Here is a 21,354-nt window from a genome sequence, read left to right as displayed (position 1 = left end):
GGCTCTAAAATGCAGGGCATCAAAGCAGATGCTGAGACTTATGGCCAACCTTTGGGCAGAGTGCAGGAAATCTTATGAAAGAAGGGGGAAATAATAAGTCCTGGAGAGGACAGGAATTCTACAAGGAGAGCAATAGAACCAAAAAATCTGGGCACAGGGGTCTTTTCTAAGACTGATACTCCAACCAAGGACCATTGATAGAGATAACCTAGAACCCCTGCACAGACACAGCCCATGACAGTTCAGTGTCCAAGTGGGTTCTATAGTAATAGGAACAAGGACCGTCTCTGACAGGAACTGGTTGGCCTGCTTTTTGGTCACCTCCCTCTGAGGGGGGAAACAGCCTTACCAGGCCACAGAGGAAGACAATGCAGCCACTCCTGATGAGACCTGATAGATGAGGATCAGAAGGAAGGAGAGGAAGTCCTCCCCTATCAGTGGACTTGGAGAAGGGCATGTGTGGAGAAGGGGGAGGGACGGAGGGAGGGACTGGGGGGAAAGAAAGGAGCAGTTTATGGGGGGATACAAAGTGAATAAAGTATAATTAATAAAAATTAAAATTAAAAAAGAAAAAAGATATGCACAAGAAGTTTCAAAATTATTTTTAAAAACTAAGCAGATACAAATTCTGAGTTAATGAATAGGAAAGCACTGTCAATAATTAGAAGCAATTTCTTTCCCTGCTGGAAAAAAAAAAGTGTTTTAGAATGGCATACTGTAAGTGACTCACAGCATATTAACTATAGGTCTAATGAAAAAGCAATTGTCCAAGTTTTCCCTGGAGAACAGCCACGGTAACAACAATCCATGCTCATGGAAAGTCACGAATCTAAAATGAGAATCAAATGAACACACAGCTGGGGAGAGGCAACGGTCATTAATTTAACACAAGTCTTTCAGGACAGACCATGTCTACATTTCCCTGGAGAGAAATAAGGTCATCATAGGGCAGAGGCCATGCTTTCAAATACATTTAAAGAATTTTTACTTAATAAGATAATATGCTCAAAAGATGCTATATGGGAAAAAAAAAGATTGCTCCTGGTTGATGACTGGGAGGGGATAATAATACACAGTTTGCCAATATCATCTCTTGAATTTCCATATTGTAACAAGTGTCTCTGAAAAACACTGCCTGACAAGTTTGCATCCAATTTTAGACAATGTATTCCTCAACAGCAGCGGAGAGAAACAGTGTCATTAAAAAGAGTTTTATTCTAACTCACTGACTAAGAAAATGGAAGCAGTTTGAGACCTTCCATGTTGCTTCAGTTTAATGAGTAGTAAGCATTTTTCATGTCCTTTTAAAAATGGTTAATGTGTTTCTCTAGTCTCATTATCACTGCCAGAATACCTCCTCTGATGTTTCATGACCAAGACAACTCCTGTTTGTTTGAGAGAAGATCAGAGAGTCAAATCTGACTGCTCACATGTGGCTGTTAATAAAACTCCTACAGGGCTGCTTAAGGTGCCTGTGGGGATCGGGCAATTATTTATATTTTCTTACGGTTTTCTAGAATTGCTGCAATCGTAAATTCATAAAGTAAATGAATCTCCACAAATGAAAGCAGTGGTGGGTTAGGAATATTAATCAGACTTATGTGAGAGGATATTGTTGACAGGGATTCATCATAGCACAAAAATTAAAGCACTGTTTGTTATCTTGCATTCAACCCAAGTATTAAGCTAAAACGCTCAGCAACTTCGGAGTTTATTGGAGCAGATGTTAACTATTTATGAAAAGAAACATGATACAGGACTTGCATTCATGATATGGCTCTTTGTTATGGTAAAGTGCTGAAAAAAGTCTTATACAGAGTCCTGTGAGATGTGGTTTATGGTACATGACCAATCTGAATAACCGAATTCAGGCTACTCTAAAACTTCAGAAGCATAGAATTCTAATATATCTCATTTCACTCTGTATCTTCATATCTTCTTGTTTACCTTTCCTACTTGATTTGGTTTGATTCTTTTGAGCTATATAGGCTTGGCAATGAAAAACTACTTAAAAAGATGCATCTGCGGTTATCACGTAAAATCTTCTCCAGTCATTTGAGTAGAAATTTCATTATGTCTAGTCTGACACGCTTGTAGCAAAAGTGACCAGCTGTACTTCCGTTCCATTAACCGTCACTCTAATGCTCGAATTTTAGCCCACTGTGCGTGAGATGTGACTACACATGCACAGATCCCATCAAAGGTAATTTGCTGTGCAATGGTGTATAAAATTTACCTCTAATTATGATAAGGTCACCAATGGGTCATTTATGATACACTCTCAGGAGGCAACAGCAGTGATTAGCTTTCAGCACAACTCATCTGGAGGAAATTAAAGAGGTGATCAGGACTCAATAGAAAGTGAAAGTCGCTTATGCCTCAGTCACACCTATAGCTAAAGAGGGACAATGGTCCCAGTGGTGAAGGCTAGGATCATTTAGACCTAAGTTTTGATCTCGGAATCTCTTGGCCCTAGAAAACACTGCAATGTCTCTGAAGGCATTTTGGCTTCCATTCTTGGTATGTAATCATTTTCTCAAGAGCTGGGTTCTCCCACCACCTCCCTACCTCCTGATCTTTATCACAGAGTTTCTCAGAGCTGGATTTCTCTTCCTGGGGATTTCCACATGGCTGGGATTTCCTTGTTTTCTACTTCCCAGCCAGTGAGGTACACCATGTCCAACTTTGAAAGTTCCCAAAGGCACATCTCTGTCTCTGACGTGGCTCCCCACCCAGCCCCGTCTTACATAAGCAGCGCAGGCTGGCCTGAAACTCCCTGTGTGGCGAGGATGAGCTTGAACTCATTCCTCATGCTCCCACACCTTAAGTGCCAGGGTTTCAGTCATAGGCTGCTTTTCTAAGGTAGTCTCTTCTGAGAGCCAGGAGGAATTCCCTCTGTCCAGTAGCCAGCTCCTTATACTTGTTGGTCACCGTGTACCATCTTTAGTGCTGTTAGGGAAGTACTAATTATACTTAAGACCATTTATTGTTTGTTATATAATTAAATTTGTAAGTGACCATTGGAAGGAGAATCCAAAAAGGCCATCTTAATTAGCTTGTCCCCCAGGCTTGAAACTCCACTGCTATCACTAAATAGATGAGCCAATATTGTCTGAGAGAATGGATTACAAGGAACATCTAGGTTAATAAATCAGGGATGACAAACTTCTAGAACTTTGCATATTACAGCATGATGACAGAACTCCTCGTGAGAAATTTTAATAGACCAGTCACTAATGTAATTTCACGCTGCAGTATGATCCTCCCATTCATCCATGAAAGGATAATATGGTGATCACTTTAAGTGTTAGTAAGTTTTGAAGAGGGCCTCTGTGTGTAATTTTTGGAGACAAATATTTTAAATTAATTGCTATGAACTTTTATATTTATTCAAATCCATGGATAGTTTGTTTCTTCTTTTTGTCCTCATTCTGAAGACATAAATATAGTATCAACTGTTTAATGTAACCATCCCCAGTCCATATTTTCCAACAATAGACAAAGTACAGAATGGTCTAAAAGTTCATCCTCATGTTCTGTTTACTAATGCACATTGTAATGATGATGATCCTTACCAGAGTGTCCAGTCATGGCCACAGTATGGCTGGACATTCCCAAGGTAGAATCCCAGGGACTGAGTGACTTCCACAAGATTGCTAAAGTCGAGACTGATGCTGTTGAACAGGACAGAGGTCATGACGATCTCATCAATGGCCCACACATCTTCTCCCTGGGAAGAATGGTAGGGCTGCCACCATCTGAACTGGATTCCGAACTGTCTTGCATCATCTGGTAGTTCTACAGAGATGATTCTAAAGGGGGGGGGGAGTTAAAATTCAGTTACCTTGCTGTCTCAGATTATAAATATTTATACTACAGACCTCACTCCCATGCCAAGTAAGTAGCTGGATAGATTAAAATATTTAAAACTCTAGTCTCCAAGATTGGATACACTAAAATTTTAGTTAGGATAGTTACTGCCTGAAGTATGGTACTAAAAATTATCCCATTACAGACATCTTTCTGAGATGTCTGGTTTGCTGTATGTCTCCAACAATGTCTTCTAAACATATATAAAAAAGAATGTGACTGTGTTCTCATTCACGGGCTCTCAAAGAAGCCAATTCAATAGAACATAGTCTAGTTGTCAGAGTGGCAAAGCGGTGATTCTGCGTAGCGTGTCTCACGTCACAGCTGTGGTGCAGATGGGAGCATGGCGCTCCCGTGGTCCCCTGAGTTCACTATAATAGGCGTAGGTCACTAGCTGTGTCCCAACAGGATGACAACAGACCTAGATCTGACAAACGGTGAAGAAAATTAAGAATAATATCCAATTCCAAGGAGCAATTATTGTGCACAACAGCAGGAACCACACTTTAATTGCCTCTGAGATGATATCAGCGTGAAAGCTCCGTGAGCCACAGCACCAAGCAGCTCACATCCGCACACAAGGTGAGATCGGAAACTGGCGGCAAATGGGGTGTTTGTCTCCATCGATGGGCAGTGAAACTCCAGGAGGTGCTAAGATAAATGCACGCTGGAGGGTAAGAGGAGCTTTACCCTCAGTGAGTGAAGAAAAGGAAAAATGTCATTTCTAGGCTGTGACTAATACGGATAACTGAAAGTCTTTAAGATTTCAATGTCCAAGGCTGGCTTTACTGAGAAACTAGACTTGTTTTTCCAATTCTTTGTATGAAAGATGTTAAAACTGTAGCTTGGAAGTGTGATTTATCTAATGAAAATTAATACATATTTTCTCTTAGCAGCTTGTATAAGAATATATTGGCAGAGGAATGCAAATGCCACCATTGGTTATAAAAACAGTCACAGCTAGTTAGAACTTTCTGAACTGAGAGAAAACACATCTTAAGAAACTAATAGAAAATAAATCTAGAAGAACAGAAATATAAATTTAAAAAAACTAGAAAGACATTTAAACTAGAAAGACAAGGACTTAAATACATTTGTGGTTTTAAAATAGTTTCCATAATCTGATAAACTTTATGTTAATAGAATTAATTAAATGATAGTTAACATAATTACATGGGTAAATTTAGCATTCTTAATAGTTTTCACTTTCACTTTTCTAAATATTTATTGCATGGGTATGTATATTTATAATACGAATAATTAAAATAACTGAACTATAATCCAACTGGCTCAATAATACAAATATCAGTCACTCGCTTAATAATTTAATTTGATTAGCATCTTATCATTAGAAATTATAATTTTGATTTTAGTAATTTTAAATGGAGTTAATAATCTCTCTGATGAACACAAATATGAGTTTAAAAATAGCAAAAAATAAAAATTTTATGTATTTGCATGTAGCAGTAATTAAAGAGATTGATGCTTTCGTAACAGGAGTTAACAATTCCTGGTTTGCGGTTAAACTCTTGGGTCGGGGTCCCTGCACTGTCCCCCAGTGACTGATGGCTTTGCAGCCAGAGGGAAAGCTACTTTATGTGTCTCAGCATCTTCACACGTGCATTTAGAATAAAAATATCCCATGGCAAGGGCCAGAAACCTTCTGTCTTTCATCATTGTGTCAGAACGTAAAGATGTAGCTGACACATAGTATAAACACACACACATACACACATATATTAATATGTATATTAATATATATAATATACATATATTACAGAATTGGGTGACTTGAAACAAAGGGATCAAACACAATAAATAGTCAAGACATAAGAATTAACCAAGATTTGATTTTTAAATAATTTTAGATTATTTAGATTAAATAAAAACACATAAGGAAGAAAAAAAAGCTGAAATAAATTTAAGGTTTTCTTTGTCAAAAATCAAGTGTTTGTAGGTGTGTGGGTTTATCAGATTCCGGGTCTTTGATTTGATTCCATTTATCAACCAGTCTGTTTCTATGCCAGTACCAGGCGGTTTTTATTACTACTGCTCTGAAATACAGTTTGAAATGTGAGAGGGGAGGAGGGCGGGGGCTGCAATCAGGATGTGAAGTGACTAAATAAATAAACTTACATATTAAAAAATCTAGACACATAGCATGCCTATATTTAGAAAGTATAACTTAAAGATTTAAATGCATGTTTAAATAAAATGGTTAGTGTTTAATTTTTTTATTTTCTTAAACTGTTTTATAAAATGAGAAGACTGTTGATGCATGTTCAGTGGCACCCACTGGTCATCCTATATAGTCAGAGGACGGAAACAGAAGGTTGGACAAGATAATGAGGCATTATAAGAACAAAAGTGAAACAAAACAGTTCTCAAAGCCAGTGTTTGAAGACCACCAACATTCATTGTAAAAAAAAAAAAAAAGTGGTATCACTAGCCAGGTATGGTGGTTCACACCTTTAATCCTAGCATTCAGAAGGCAGAAGCAGAAGGATCGAGGCCAGCCTAGTTTACATGGAGAGTGCCAAGACAGCCACAGCTATGTAGAAAGACCCTGTCTCAAAAAAAAAAATTACGTTGTAGAAGATTCTACCATCTGCTGCCTGATCCCTCTTCAGTAATAAAGTACTTATTTCATTTGTTAGGGATGATGTTAGCAGACAGCTCTCAGCTGTCATAACTCTTCTAGAATTGCATCAACTGAAGACAGCCACCTCCCCAAGACCATACCCACTTTCTGGGGCCATTTTGTATTCAATGACTGATGGACATGGCGTGAGACAGTTTATTTTCTCCCTCTGTCCAACATTCTTCCCTCTTTTTCCTTCAATGGATGTTGATCCCATTGAATTCCCTAATGCTGTACTCTGTCTTTGTCTGCTCCCTGGAGAACAAACCTTCAAGAATCAATACAAGAAGCTGCTCAAGAAAGCAAACACTGGGATGAAATATTCTAGACAGATTCCCTGCTGACCACCTAGCAATACAAATTCCATTTTCCCCACAGGATTCCCTAATAAAGACCCTCATGCTGTAAAAAAAAAATGAGGTCTAACAGAATTATGGCATTTTACACTAATAAAAGTACCAACTAGTTCACAAGATATTCATTCAGATTAGACATATTAGAAGGTTTTGGATTAAGCAGAGAGTTCTTTTATTTTTTTGAATGCATTACAGACAAGTTATCTGAAACTGTCCTTTAGCAATAGTGGTGGCCAGTTAGAAGATCAACATATGGTTTCATTTCTGGACAACTATGTCATTAAAAGATAATATAGGATTTGAAACAGTTACAGGAAGCAATTTATACTGAAGAAAACCAGACTAAATGGCTAAAGGCATCAAGATATATTTAATTCTATGAAAATTTTCCATGGTTTGTATTATTTATTAAGAAGAATATAATTTAACACCTGGAATATATCAAGTTCTACTTCTGCAATGTCAGCTTTTATTAATATTTGTGAGGGGGAGAGGGAGTGAGACGGGTCTTACAGTAAGATATGCAAATGTGGAAAATGAGGGTTTTGCTGGCACAACCACATCCTCATTAAAAAACAAAACAAAACAAAAAACCTCTAGTCTGATCTTAATCTTTCAAACTATACACATTCCTAATACCAAAAAGCTGCCTTGATTCTACTTAGAAGAAGAATGTTACTGTCAAATGGTGGACACAATTAAACACACCTTTGCAGTAGCATATTAAATATGTTATTATTTTTCATATCAACAAAGATTAATTAAGTTTCATTATATAGATTGATTACTGAATTTTTCATCTGTCCATTTTTGTCAGGAAAATGTTGGGCATTAGGCCAAGTCCACATAGGATAATAATATTTTCTTCCTGATTTCATCATGTTGCTTTTTGTTTAATTTATTGGTTCATATTAACTATGGAAAGACCATGAGACATTTCTATAGGACTTGTATATCTCTGGTTGTTAAAGAAAATTTAGCCTTACAATGTACAATGAAAGTATCCAACAAAACTGGGATATTTAAATTTTTTTTATATTTTTGGTCTGGGCTCAGGAGGGCCTGCAGAGACTTGATGCACCAACCAAGGACCGTGCATGGAGAGGACATAGACCCCTTGCTTAGATGTATCTGATTGGCAGCTCAATCTCCATGTGGGTCTCTGAGTAAGGGGAGCAGGCCCTGCCTCTGTCATGAACTCGATTGCCTGCTCATTGATCACCTCCCTCTGGGGATGCGGTCTTGCCAGGTCACTGAGGAAGAGGATCCAGGCAGTCCTGATGAGACTTGATAAGGTAGGGGAGGGGAATTCCTCTTTCAATGGACTAGGGGAAGGGATGAGGGGAAGAGGAAGGGAGGGTGGGCCTCAGAGGAGATGAGGGAGGAGGCTACAATTGGGATACAAAATGAATACATTGAAAAAATTAAAAAAAAACTGTTACAGTGTGTAAAATTTAGGTCATCATGGTGAGTGGTTGTCTGTTACTTGCTCCTCATTTTATGTATAAAGTTCTCATCATATGTGCAAAAGATTATAATGAAAGTGGCCCCAGGCAAAACAGTAAAATATGTGGCCCGCAGTAACAGTCCTTCTCTCCTTCTTTAAACCCTGTCTTTTCCCATAGTGCCAAGGCAAACCTTGACAACCAGAGCCCTCCCCACCCCAGCTCCCAGAAGAAAAGGGTCCTTCCCAGAAGGGAAGTAGTATGAGTGCTTTGTACATGGCTGTGAATGTGACATAGTGCTCATCTCTAATGGTGTTTAACTTGATAGCTTAACTTTGAGATTTCCCTTCCTTTTCTCACTTTGTTCTTTCTAAAGGACTTTCATGGCTTATGACCTAATAGGCTAGCAGGCCAGAGTGTCTTTGGGACATTTGTGGCACCATTCTGTCAACACTGAAGGGCGGTCCCCTTTCAGGTAAATCTTACTCTGACAGTTGTGTGGTTAGCCATGAAATATGCAAGCAGAGAAAAGCAGAAGTGGCCGGGGAAAAGGATTTTTATTTACATCTTCACATACGCCATTTCAGGGACTCAATACATACTAGAAAATTTTATTTATACTTACTACTTAATTTGACTGTGTGAAAACTTAAAACACATTGGTCATTAGATTTAATGAATTATTATAATGCTTATATGAAATTTATTATAACAAAAATTCTATAGTTAAGAATAACAGTATTGTGCCACCCAAAGACCATGCAGAGGCTAGACTGAGGCCGCCTACATAGCTATAGCTGATGGGGGTTCATGTGGGCCGCTTAGTAGGAGGAGCAGGAGATGTCTCTGACATGGACTCTGTTGCCTTTTTTTTTTATTAAATCAATCAATCAATCAATCAATTAATTGCAATTTATTCACTTTGTATCCCTGCTGTAGCCCTCATCTCCTCCTAGTCCCACCCTCCCTACCTCTTCTCCCCCTATGCCCTTTTCCTAGTCCACTGATAGGAGAGGACCTCCTCCCCTTCTTTCTAGCCCCAGCCTATCAGGTCTCATCCCCCTGGCAAGGCCCAGGGGAACAGGATGCACTCAGTCCTGCTGTGATGAACTGGAGTGGGGTGATGGTGGTGGTGGTGGTGGTGGTGGTGGGAGGCTGCCTTTTTCTGAGGAACAGGGGAGGGGGAAGAGAAGAGGGAGGATAGGTACGATCAGGATGTAGAGTGAATACATAAATAATTAAAAAATAAAAGTACTGGCTGTATTTCTTTCCTAAACATCAAAGTAGTTTCCTTAGATGCACAGTTCAGAACATAAGAACACATTTCTCTCAAGTATCAAAACCAGTAAGACACATAGATTTTAAAAAATATCGCTTACCAACTGTTCATCATAATAGAAGAATATACAGAATCTTATATAATCCAGCCCTCCACAAAATTATAAAATTGAATTATGATTCATCCCAGGAAGCATTACTCTGTCCATTTTTGTAAATGTGTTCCGACATACCTGGGCTCATGGTAGTTGAGATAGGAATAGTGTTCCAGGAGTTTCCATGTTATCCCGTTGTCATAGGAATAATGCAGTAAAACTCCTTCCCCAGGCTGATCAGGGGCCCTGCACGTGCTCAGCACAGACTTGCTGCCCAGCCTCAGCGTGAACTGGAGAAACCTAGAGGTGAGTCATTCGCAGTTGGTAAGCACATTAACGTTCTTGTTGATAAACTCGAGTTTGTTTTCAAAGAATTTCAAACACGTTTTAAATTAATGGCTCAAAAGCTGGAAGTTTGTGGTCACTGTTTTATAATAGATAAGTAATTGTACTGAGGGATGTATAAATAAGTGTAGATGTGTATGTATTTTATATACATAGCTGTATCTATAAAATACAGCTACATTCATAACTATTTGTATACTGTGTACTTGTGCACACACGCTTAAAATGCCAATCATTCCTTTACTGCATTATTTATCAAGCACTGGGGGAAGGGACTACGCAGAGTAAATCTAATCAGCTCCTGCAAGCTGTCAAATAAATAAACCACATGAATAATTAACCAGCCTTTGGCTTAAGAACACAATTTTGATTCAAACATCTCATATTTAAAAAAAAATACTGTCAGTTAGCTCAGAGTCATTGGTGAGTCCTGTAGTTATTAAAAAAAAATAGAACAATTAATTCTAAACAAGGCATCCTTCCTGCCTACTTAAAGATACAATATATACCCATCTAGTAAAAGAAAGAGAGTACAAATTGAGAATAGATCCAAACTCCATCACACGCTTTCTGCGCATGCTCTGGCCCACCTGAACTCACCTGGACTGTGAGCTGTCCAGAAAGGATGTGATTAGCTGCCGCCTTCCGTCTTTGTTGAAAACCAGGGCCTTTCCACTGGCTAGGACACCGCAACCAAAGCTGACTTCAGCACCACGGATAGAGTAAAAGTTGTGGTAGGAGGAGAGCCGGGAGCTGCCAAAGCTTTCCGAAATGAACATTGGGAAGGTCTGGGATGCCATCTCGCAAGCTGGGCCAGAAAACCCTGGGTCACACCTGAAAAAAAGGTACTGGGAGTGAATCTTAAGCTGTGGGTCCTTCAGAGCCTGTTAGTCTTGACGGTCTAGTGTGTGTGTGTGTGTGTGTGTGTGTGTGTGTATGTCTGTGTGTGTCTGTGTGTTTCAGAGATCAGGGATTGAATGAATAGTAAACAAGCCTCATTACTCTTTGGAGAATACTGAATCTGAAAATTTGATGAGGGTCAATTCACTGGAAATATTCCAGAAGAATTCAATCTCTACAGGTCCCTACTGTAAAAAGCTATAATTAAGACATTTCAGCATTTACCTTTGACCAGTGTTAGTGCTTATCTATAATGAGCACAAATATGCACACACTGACACCTTTGAATCCTTGAAAACACACATGATTTTATTCATAATGCTCATAGACTTCATGAAACAACATAAAACATTTTTCTTTTCGAGACGGGATTTCTCTTTGTGTCCCTGGCAAGACCAGGCTCGTCTCAAACTCACAGAGACCCATCTGCCTCTGCCTTATAGAACATTTCTAATAAAATATCTAGAATAAATTTTCCCCAAGAGCAGAGGTAAATGTAACATTATGAGGGAATTGCTTTACATATTTTGAGGCTCTACAAACAAGGATTACTTTAATCATCTCGCAGGTAGGCTGGCTTTATAGACAGAAACTGTACACCTCTGACCTAGATATAAGCCTACAAGCCCTTCACAGAACTGTGCTGTTGCTCAGCAGCTCACAACTTTGCAGTGAGAAAGAAAAAGTAGATTCTCTCCCTAACACTTGACTGCTTCGTGAGAATAGGCTGTTTGCGTCAATGTGCTGAACACCCTCCATCTTTCAGCAATGAGTAAACTTTGTCATAGCTGAGCTAGTGCTTGAATATTAGAAACTTTATTTAGTTTAGTTGGTTTTAGTTTGTATAGTATAGTTTCGAATTATAAAGTGAAATCAGTGTCTTGGGTGTAGGGACATATTTCTGAAGCTTTTTAAACTCCCTGGAGTCTGGAGGAAGCCTTCCACACAGCAGTGGTCCACAGAGCGGGTGTTAGGGTCTATCTCAGAGAATGGTCCCTGGCAGTGTTTCTGAACCCAAGGCCCACAATGGCCTTCTTTGGGGGGAATGTGAGATCAAGTGGAAATAAAATGGTAAATATGATGTACGTTATATTTTCCAGAGTTGCAAGTATACCATTTTCATCAGGTTAACAAGGAAGTTGGGCCCTACAAAGCCACGAACTAATAAAGCGTGAAGTTCAAGGGCTGTCTGAACAACATAAACAGCTTCAGGGAGAAACAGAGGCGAGAAAATGACAACCTACTGACCATGCTAACGAGCCTCTGCTTCTCCACACGTTGTTATTTTGTGGATACAGTCAGCCCCTGAGTCACCAAGAAGTTTCCAAACAGGCAAGCAAGCAGCAGCTAAATTGGACACACTGGGAGCTTAAGTGTGATTTACCACGGCAAGTGACTAGAATGTGTTTCCCCATAAGACTGGCAGAGTGCATCACAGGGAAAATGTACTTCTGTGCATCTTAAATGTTGTCTCCTTAGCACTACACTGGGAGGGAGAGGCGGCCATTTGGATAGACCACATTGTAGTCTCTTCTCATTAAATGGTTCTGAAAGTCTACTTTTAATAAAGATTGTGTAATCAGGATAGAATTCCAGTGAGGAGCCTACTCGAGTTTAAACATGAAACAACAGATTCTTTGCAGCCCCTGCTTTCCAGTAATCACACTGGTGACTTTAGGAATGGGGGGAAACTATCTGACTCTGAATATGACCACCATTGGTTCATCCTCCTATCTGCAAATGTAGTCATATATTCACTCTGGGAAAATATAGCCCTGTTCAGAAACACGGGTAACAGCCCTGAACTCCTCCACATTCCCTTCTTATTAAGACCCGCAGCAGGGTTAGGGTCACTAGGTAAATGAACCATCAGTTTAAAAATTCATCCCCAAGACGCACAAAAGATGAAAGTGTTATGGGACAGTAAGGGGTGGGGTCTTGGTAGAAAATAGTGATAATGACGAGGGGATACTTCGAGTTTAAAACTTTTTACAAAGGGTAAGTGGTATTGAGTATAAATTTCTTTTCTGTGTAATTGTGATCCAACCCAGTAAACTGCCTAGTCCCAGAAAAAAGGCAGTAGTTAAATGCTTAGCCTTTCCACAGAAGAACAAAAGCAACCAATAATTATATAAAATATTACCAGAATATGAAGAAAAGAAAATTTTCAATAGTCAAACTATTCAGTGAAACTTCAGAAAGAGAAAGCAATGTTTATTCTAGACAATTTTTGATTTAAAAAAAAGTTTCTAAAAGCATAGACCTACAACTCAAATTTCTCTTGTGTTAATTTTATTTGAAATACATTAAAAAAATAGATGGCCTTGTCGCAGATAATAGATAGAGAAAAGCATAGCTAGAATTTCAAAGCATTAATGAGCCACTTGGGGGCAGGAGCTTAACCTAAAAGTTAAGAGAGATGGTTCACTTGGGAAAGTACCTCTGTACAGGCATGAAAACCTGAATTTAGTTCTACACCCACATGAAAACTGGGCATGCTGGCGTTCGTTTTCCATCCTAGTCTTGGGAAGGCAGGGCCAGTGAGATTCTTGTGTGTGTGTGTGTGTGTGTGTGTGTGTGTGTAGTGGGGGAGACAGAGAGACAGACAGAGACACAGACAGAGACACAAAGAGAGAGGAGAGAGAAAGAGAGAGACAAGACTGACAGCAGACAGACAGAAAGTCAGACAGACAGACAGACAGATATACAGACAGACAGACAAAGAGACGGGAATCTGGCTTTAACAACCAAGTTGAGTGGCGCCTAAGGAATGACACCCTAATATGCTCTCTGACTTCTATACACATATACGCATGTACACACACACACTCTCTCTCTCTCACACACACACACATCCACATAGTTGAAAACTCACACACACCTCACATGACACCCCACCCCAATAAACACAGACATTCATGTTCAGTTTTAAAGCACAAATGGAAACTTTTCAATTCTTCACATGCCTCATAAAATATTGAGTTGTACAGAGTGATCTCCTTGTTAAGTATATTCGATCAAACAGTTTTAAAAATTAACCTGACGCCCTAATCCCAGTGTTTACAATTGTTTGTCTCACGGCTTCTATATAAGCAGGCTCAAAGCTCCTTTTGTAAATTGTCTACTCAGTAATTAGTTGCCCAATTAATTACTGTTTTTTTTTTTTTTTTTTTTTTTTTTTGGAGGTGCTGCAAACTATCTATACGGAAGAGATGGCTTGTGGTTTCAGGAATTCACGAGAGATTTAGAATTAAATTTTAATTCTGTTCTTGGTATTAATATAACACAGCTCATTGGTAGTAAGTGGCTATTACCTTATTAGGGTATTATTTCAGACATCACACTCAGCACCATTGCTCTATAAAGCACACAGAAAAGCTAACTATCCAGCTGTGAGGAATTTGAATTTGTTACAAATTCACATAGGGAATACTACATTTTTTTAAAAAAATAATTTAGCCCAATATAAATTTATCAATTAATTTTACTTCTGCATTGCACTTGTTACATTTAAATCAAATCTTGTGGACTGAGAAGATGGGTCAATGGGCAAGAGCGCTTCTTGCGCAAACATGAGGATCTGAACCAAATTGCTGGGGCACATAGAGAGGGAGCCAGGCGTGACTGCCCCAGTGGTATGGAGAGCAGAGACAAGAGGGTCCCTGGTGCTTGCTGGCTGCTAGCCTAGTCCTAGGTTCAGCGAGAGATCCTGTCTCAAAGCAATAAGGCAGAAGTGATAGAATGAGAACATCCTATGTCCTCCTCTAGCCTTTGCATGTATTCCCTCGCTCAACACACGCACATACACCTTACACATACATCATACTTACACATATACACACGTCATATACATGTATAGATACAACAATTCCATTTTTAAGTATCCTGATTTGGTTTTTAAAAATGACTCAGATTCTAGAGCTGAATATTAAACACATTTCGATGGCTTGCGGCCTCAGTACGCAATGCTGTATACCAAAGGGACAACCATTCGTACTATTTTCAGATGCTTACTTGCAACCATGTCGAGTGCACTGTCCTCGGCCGGAACAGAATTTGAGACACGATGGACCTATGTAAACTACAGGGAGAAAGACGTCATGTAAAAGATAGCAGCATAACTGGGAAACCCAAGAACATTACCAGCGCAGTCTTAGAAAGCAACACTCACGAAACACGAAGCACTTGGTCACAAATATGTCGGCTCTGTTTTAATTTCCATAAATAATTCTTTCAAGATTTTAATACTTGCTCTCAGAGGAACAGGACCTTTTAGTTTCTTTTCCCTACTTCAGCATCTTCTGCTCCAATAACTATAGACACACCACTGGTGCTTGGGCTTCGCATGTTCTATAATGCATAGGTTCTTTGGGGAGAAATAAAAAACTCTACCTGATGCGCCACAAAGAGGAGAGGTCACAGCTATAATTTCTATTTTTTCCTGGGAGGAAACCTATATGACTATAGATGATCACTGCGTGTATTTCTAAATATTAATTCCTCCTCCCAGGAACTATGGAGCAACATTACGAATCTGCATAGTCCCCCTACTAAATGCTGACTTGACTGACAATGACGATATTCACCTAAAGTCTAATCTTCAGCATGCGGAAAAGGCCTAAAAGCGCTGCATCTGAACTAGTCACTCTAATATACGTAAAGATGTAAGTATTTTATCATGAGCATAACAACTGGCAGTACTGTAACAGGGAATAAAGGTAATTAAGCACAGGGTTGCCGTGGCTGCTGCGACTCTACAATACTCAGTTTCAGGCATAAAAAAAATTCCCGTCTATTAGCACTTTCTTCTATGTCCTGTAATCACATCAAACAATTTGTTTCAAAATAAGCTTTGCTGCAGCCTGAGCTCTCAGGGGCAGAGAAGCTCTGTTCCCAATTAGTAGGAACAGGAAAATCTAAAGAGTCACAGTGCAAAAACCTCTTGGTGAAGGAAAGAGCGTGTTTAGAAGAGATTAAATAATACACTGCCTGGCTAAAAGTGCTTGCATTAGGTATCAGCTAATCATAGATTCACAGTCTGGTTTTGCCTGGAAAACTCTGGGTAAGCGATCTACCCCAAATAAACCTGTCTCCCTTCTATAAAGCGGGGTGATGCTATTCCTTAGAGCAAAGAGTAACTATCATGCTCATGATGCCTTGTGCCATGTGGCTGTGATCGCCACACACTGCTCCTGTCCTGCTGTCCAACAGGGTCCACTGGTCTCCAAATGCTGAGGAACAGGACAGGCACACTTGGCTGCAAGCCCGCAGGAGACCCTGACCTGGGACCCCTCGGAGTATGCTGCATGGGGCCTCAAAACCACATCATTGCTGGAGGAGCCTTCATAGAAACAAGATCAGCGATAACAAGGCTTTCCGAGTCAATACAACCGCAATCAAGGATTTACCATCCTCTCCGACTGACTTCATCGTCATCATCATCACAATATACTCAGAGAAGTAAAAGGGTACCATAGCCTTCCCTAGGAGTTTCTGTTTTGTTAGCATTACAGGATTACTTCTGAAGTACCTAAAAAAAACTATGCTATTGTGCTCATATTTTTTTTTCTCCATGAATCTTCCTTGACACAATTCTCCACACTAAGACTTTCTGGATGTAATTCTAGGGTTTGAGAGTTAAGTGGGAGAGGTGGCCAGGGTGTTCCTTCTGGAAGAAATGTGGGTCCTCCTCCTGCCCTGTGACCACGCCTGTTCTTGGAAAGCCTCACACTGGGCGGTAACAGGACTGAAGAGATTCTGCCCAGTTGTGCGCTCACCACTAGACGTGTGTTCTCCGTGTCTTAAGCTTTTCCCAGGAGACTCAGAGCATGGTGACAGGCGGTCAGCAGTATAAACACTCCCTGACCCAAACAGAGCTGCAGTTGCTTTAGGAAACTGGGACAACATTTTCATAGGCACATACATAGCTCATGATAGTCTTCACTCCCTCAGACTTGCATTTCATTTTATTACTAGTTTTTAAACTAGTGATCGTTAAAAGTAATAAAGATTCATTATAGAACTCTTAAAAAGAACGACACTAGGAAAAATCCATTCATACTTTACTATACGCTGGGCACATGCCCTGGGGCCCGTTAGCAGCCATGGTAATTAAAGTACTATGCAAATATTCTATCAGTGGAGAAACTTTATTTTAACAAATTAAACCTTAGCTAGTTTAGTTTATACACTAGGTTTAGTATCATGGGTCCTTTTTTTAAAAAAAAAATATGTTGGGCATAGACTTCATATTGGCACTTGGGTAAATTACCTTGCCTGAAGTTATCTTCAAAATTTAAGAACCTTATGCAATTAGTTTCTCAGCATTTAAATTATTCAAAAACAGAAAGAGAAGATTAATACATGGAAAATCAGCATAAAACTACAGTTTTGTAAAATAGGACAAGCCAAGGGAGAGGGTAGGTTAAAACTGCTTAAGTACTGACATTTTGTCTTTCTTTCTATGTGTCTTCTCTCTAGAACCCTTCCACTTCCTTGTAGTATAAACTTTCAGTCAAATTTATGTGTCCTACAAACCTATCCGGAAGTTAAAATAAAACGAACCAATAAACAAGCACTGTTGGTGTTTATTAAACAAGATGAAAGCCACGTAACTTAGTGGCTTGAGGTATCTTTCCCCGTGGCACACGCAAGAGCACATTGCAGACTCGTGCTGCTGGCTCTTAAATTATGCAGAGATGATCAGCAACTTCTATGGATATCCGCATATTACTTTCATGCCATTTTCTGAAAACAGGGTGGAGGTTTCACTAGTATCCTGGCGATGATGTTTCCTGCTCTGTGGAGTGTCTGCGGCTAGCAGATAAGCAGCCCAGATGTTATGGGAGTTACTAAGAAGAATGGGTCTTATTTTAATACATGCAGTATGGTACTTATGGTAATTTTTGCATAAAAATTCAAGAAAACATTAGGCTATCCCTTGTCATCAACTGCGAATTTGAATTTTAGGAATTTAAGCATTTTAAAATTATGTGTGTTGAAACATTTCAGCATCTAATATTGCTGACTGCACAGCCTTTTTTTTTTTTTTTTCTTTTCTGATTGTGCATCCCTGGGCTTCTGACAGAATGCAAAGGAGAAAAGGAAGAAAGGGAGTTTAATGAATCTCAAGACCATGACTTAGAAATGTGATTAAGCCTGTGCTGACTGGCAAAAGCACCGGAAGAGCCTACATCAATGGCCTGTGATTGTGACAGGCGTAAACACTAACCATTATCAATTGCCCACATGTTTCCGAGGATTGGCCCTGTTTGTCTCCAGCGAATCCTGGTGTCTCGGGTGAGTGCTGCATTGGGGAGGGGAATCGTGATTCGGTTCCACCTGCAAGAAATTTAGCACGAAATCAGCTTCCCAGCCATGTCCCCCTCTTCTGAATTAGTCTTACATGCTTGCAGGAGCACCAAAACTAACAAAGTTTTTACATTCACTGAGGAGTCTGTAGGTTAATTTTGCTGGCTTTGAAAAATCTTTTAGTTATGTAGCTAGCTAGTGCTTATTCTATAATCTGGCAAAGACTTTACAGAGTCATCTTGAATTTTATACTAGGCCACAAAAGGCTGTGTAGTGTACCTTAATTTATGAGGAAATTTAGACTCACCACCATGACATATAGCAGAGTATGACCTGAGCTAGGTCTAATTTCAAAAGTTACCTTTCCTGCACTCTTTGTTTTAAGTATATATTTGGCAACGCAATTTATTTTTTTAAAAAGCAGCAACAATGGGACATAGAATTCAGAACACAAGTTTTTCTACATAAAGAAAAACTGATCCCATAAAGTGTGGCCATGCATAGTTTAGCTAAAAACATTTGTGTATTTACTGCTATAATACCACTCTCTTTTAATTTTTAGGATTTATTTTTATTATTTTATGTGTATGCATGTTTTGCCTTCACGTGTGTCTGTGCGGCACCTCCTCCGGTGCTTGAGGAGGTGGTGCACCTCTCTGTGGGTGCTGGGAATTGAACCTGGGTCCTTTGCAACATCAGGTGCCCTTAACCTCTGGGCCAACTCTCCTATCACCACTCTTAAGGAGAAGTCAGCTTACTTAACTATGATCTGAAATTCTAGTCACAAAATTACTTACTTTTTTTTTTAATCGCACAACACAGATTCAGTCTTTTCAGCGAACCTGGGGACATGCTTACTCACCCACTGTAGTTTTCAGAGGAGTAGATGGTGCTGTGAGGGAGGTGGGGGCCCGCACAGGTCTCGGGCAGGCACTCGGTGTGCAGCAGGGACCACGACCGGCCGTGGTTAGTGGAGAACTCAAGGCTGACGCTGATAACGACAGAGCAAGCACAACAGAAAGGGGGCAGAGGTAACACGGTTCCTCCCATGTCTGGCTGAACACCCCGAGGGAGTCAAGGAGTGTGGGATTCCTGTAAGGCGTAGACTGTGCCCGTCACCTCTCACTGAGGTCTGACCAGCCTTCCAAGGGCAAGCGGTGCGGCTACTGCCGCCAGAGCCCGTTGTTGGAAGGACATCGCGGGGTAACCTGGGCTTGTGCTCTTGAATCTGATAGATGGCAAGGCAACTACCGTGTCCCACACTGTCACTTCAGCCTGGAGGCGAGGCCGGCAAAATTCTTACAGGGGATCTGGATGACACCAATGCGAGTGAAACAGAAGTCACGGCCCTTGAGGCGCTGATTGACTTCCATACCTGGTACTGGGGGGTCACTAGCCAAGAGAGGGCAATCTCATCTTCAGTTATTTTCCCCCCTCTCTCAGCAATCTGTTGTAATTGATGCTGACACAGCATGCATGAATACCTTTGCTACCTTATATCAAGCTCTCAGAATGGAGCTGTTCTGACTGAAAAATCTACCCAGTCACACCCATCCTATTTACCAATCAAAGAAATTTTTTTTTTTTTTTTTTTTTTTTTTTTTTTTTTTTTTAGGGAAGGTAGAAAAAAAATCTTTATTTTATTGTTAGTGGATATTTCATTAAAATCCCGGCCAGGAATCTAGTGGCAACTCTCTCTAACTCAAAGGCCAAGAGTATGCACTCACGCTCGGGTGCTCGGCAGTGCGCTTCTTACCTGTTGCCAGGCTGGTGCGTGCCACACCCCAGATTGATGGAGAACTGGATCATGTGAGACATTGGAGAAGGGAGGACAGGCAGGACGTGGAAGAAGTCTACAGCCCAGACATTCCGATTGGGCCCTTGGTGGTTCTTTTGCCGGAGACAGAACTTGGTGGCAGGTGTCTGGAGTTCAGGATTGATGACCACCGAAAGCAGAGACGGGACCTTCCAAAAAAGGAACCTCAAATTATTTACAATCCTTCCCATCCAGGCAGTGTGAGTTTCTTAGGTTCTAACTGGCAGACGCTGAACACGCAGACACCACATACTGAGCGCGAGGCAATGGCCTTTGTGCTGTGTTTGTTATTTCATGTGGAGGACTCTATCTTCAAGGACAACTCATTTCAGCGACTCGGAATTCCTTCCGTGTGGACAGTGGCGCTTCTTGTGTGTGACCGGTCAAGTCTGTGCATCCGCTTTATCTACCTTAGCACAGGACCAAGGCAGCTGAATAATGATTTGACTTCATCACTGGTGCTTTCATAGCGGTTTTGCATACTATTAATGTTTTTCCCAACTAGGAATTTTGAGAATTTTTGAGACTCAAAACAGAAGAAGTCGTAGACAATAAATCAATACATAATAACTCATGTCCATGATTTGGTGTGAAGCAGTCACAGGACCAGAGCAGATAAAATCCTACCAACTAATTGCTAGAAAAGTGATCCACAGTGACTGTCCGGGTACAATCAACTGGGTTACAATCAACTGGATGCTGAACTTGTTGGATACCCCTCTCTGATGATTCTCTTTCTCGGCTATTTTTAAATTCTTTATTTAGTGTGTATGTGCTTGTATGGGTGGGTGTGGGCATGTGTACGTGAGGCCAGGGGTTGAGGTCATGTGTCTTCCTCAACCATTGCTCTTCACTTTTCCCCCTTTGGGGACGGCCTCTCTCGCTGAGCCCGAAGCTCGTCAGTTCAGCTAGACTGGCTGAGACAGCTCCAGGGTTCTCCCTGCTTCCACCTCCTCAGCGTTGAGACTGCAGGCGTGCACCACCGTGCCCAACTTTTTACCTGTGTTCCGGCCCCGAGCCTAGGCACCTACAGCTTCTAGAGCAAGCCCATCACTGACAGAGGCTTCTCCTCAGCCCCCAGCTTCAATAAACTACCTAAAAAGGAGAAACTACTGATGACTGTGGTCTAAGATCAGCATGTGTCGACACGATGAAAAAATTTCACACCCGTGACAAGCATGTCCCATGCTTTTCAGGATGTTTGTAAATAACCAGGAATAACGCCTATCCCATATCCAGAGAGCAAAAGGAAAAGGGCAGTCCTGTAGCTCTCCAATTAGTACGGGGCTCTAGTCAT

The 21,354-nt window shown here is 40.5% G+C and overlaps 1 protein-coding gene across 5 annotated transcripts in view; it reads right to left on the bottom strand.

Moving 5' to 3' along the window:
* Reln (reelin) overlaps nt 1–21,354 on the bottom strand; it is a 439,480-nt gene that overhangs the window by 131,422 nt on the left and 286,704 nt on the right. For all 5 annotated transcript variants that reach the window (XM_060373778.1, XM_060373779.1, XM_060373782.1 and 2 more), the window contains exons 14-20: nt 19,998–20,206; nt 19,104–19,232; nt 18,162–18,271; nt 14,945–15,011; nt 10,631–10,864; nt 9,824–9,985; nt 3,576–3,812 (exon numbers count right to left, since the gene is read on the bottom strand). In XM_060373778.1, coding sequence (XP_060229761.1) covers nt 3,576–3,812; nt 9,824–9,985; nt 10,631–10,864; nt 14,945–15,011; nt 18,162–18,271; nt 19,104–19,232; nt 19,998–20,206 — 1,148 coding nt within the window. The remainder of the gene's footprint in view (nt 1–3,575; nt 3,813–9,823; nt 9,986–10,630; nt 10,865–14,944; nt 15,012–18,161; nt 18,272–19,103; nt 19,233–19,997; nt 20,207–21,354) is intronic.

Source organism: Meriones unguiculatus, chromosome 21 (assembly GCF_030254825.1).
Source record: "Meriones unguiculatus strain TT.TT164.6M chromosome 21, Bangor_MerUng_6.1, whole genome shotgun sequence".
In the NCBI taxonomy this organism is placed as follows: domain Eukaryota; kingdom Metazoa; phylum Chordata; class Mammalia; order Rodentia; family Muridae; genus Meriones; species Meriones unguiculatus.
The sequence above is the reverse complement of the archived record's forward strand: the minus strand, read 5'-3'. Positions and strand labels throughout refer to the sequence as shown.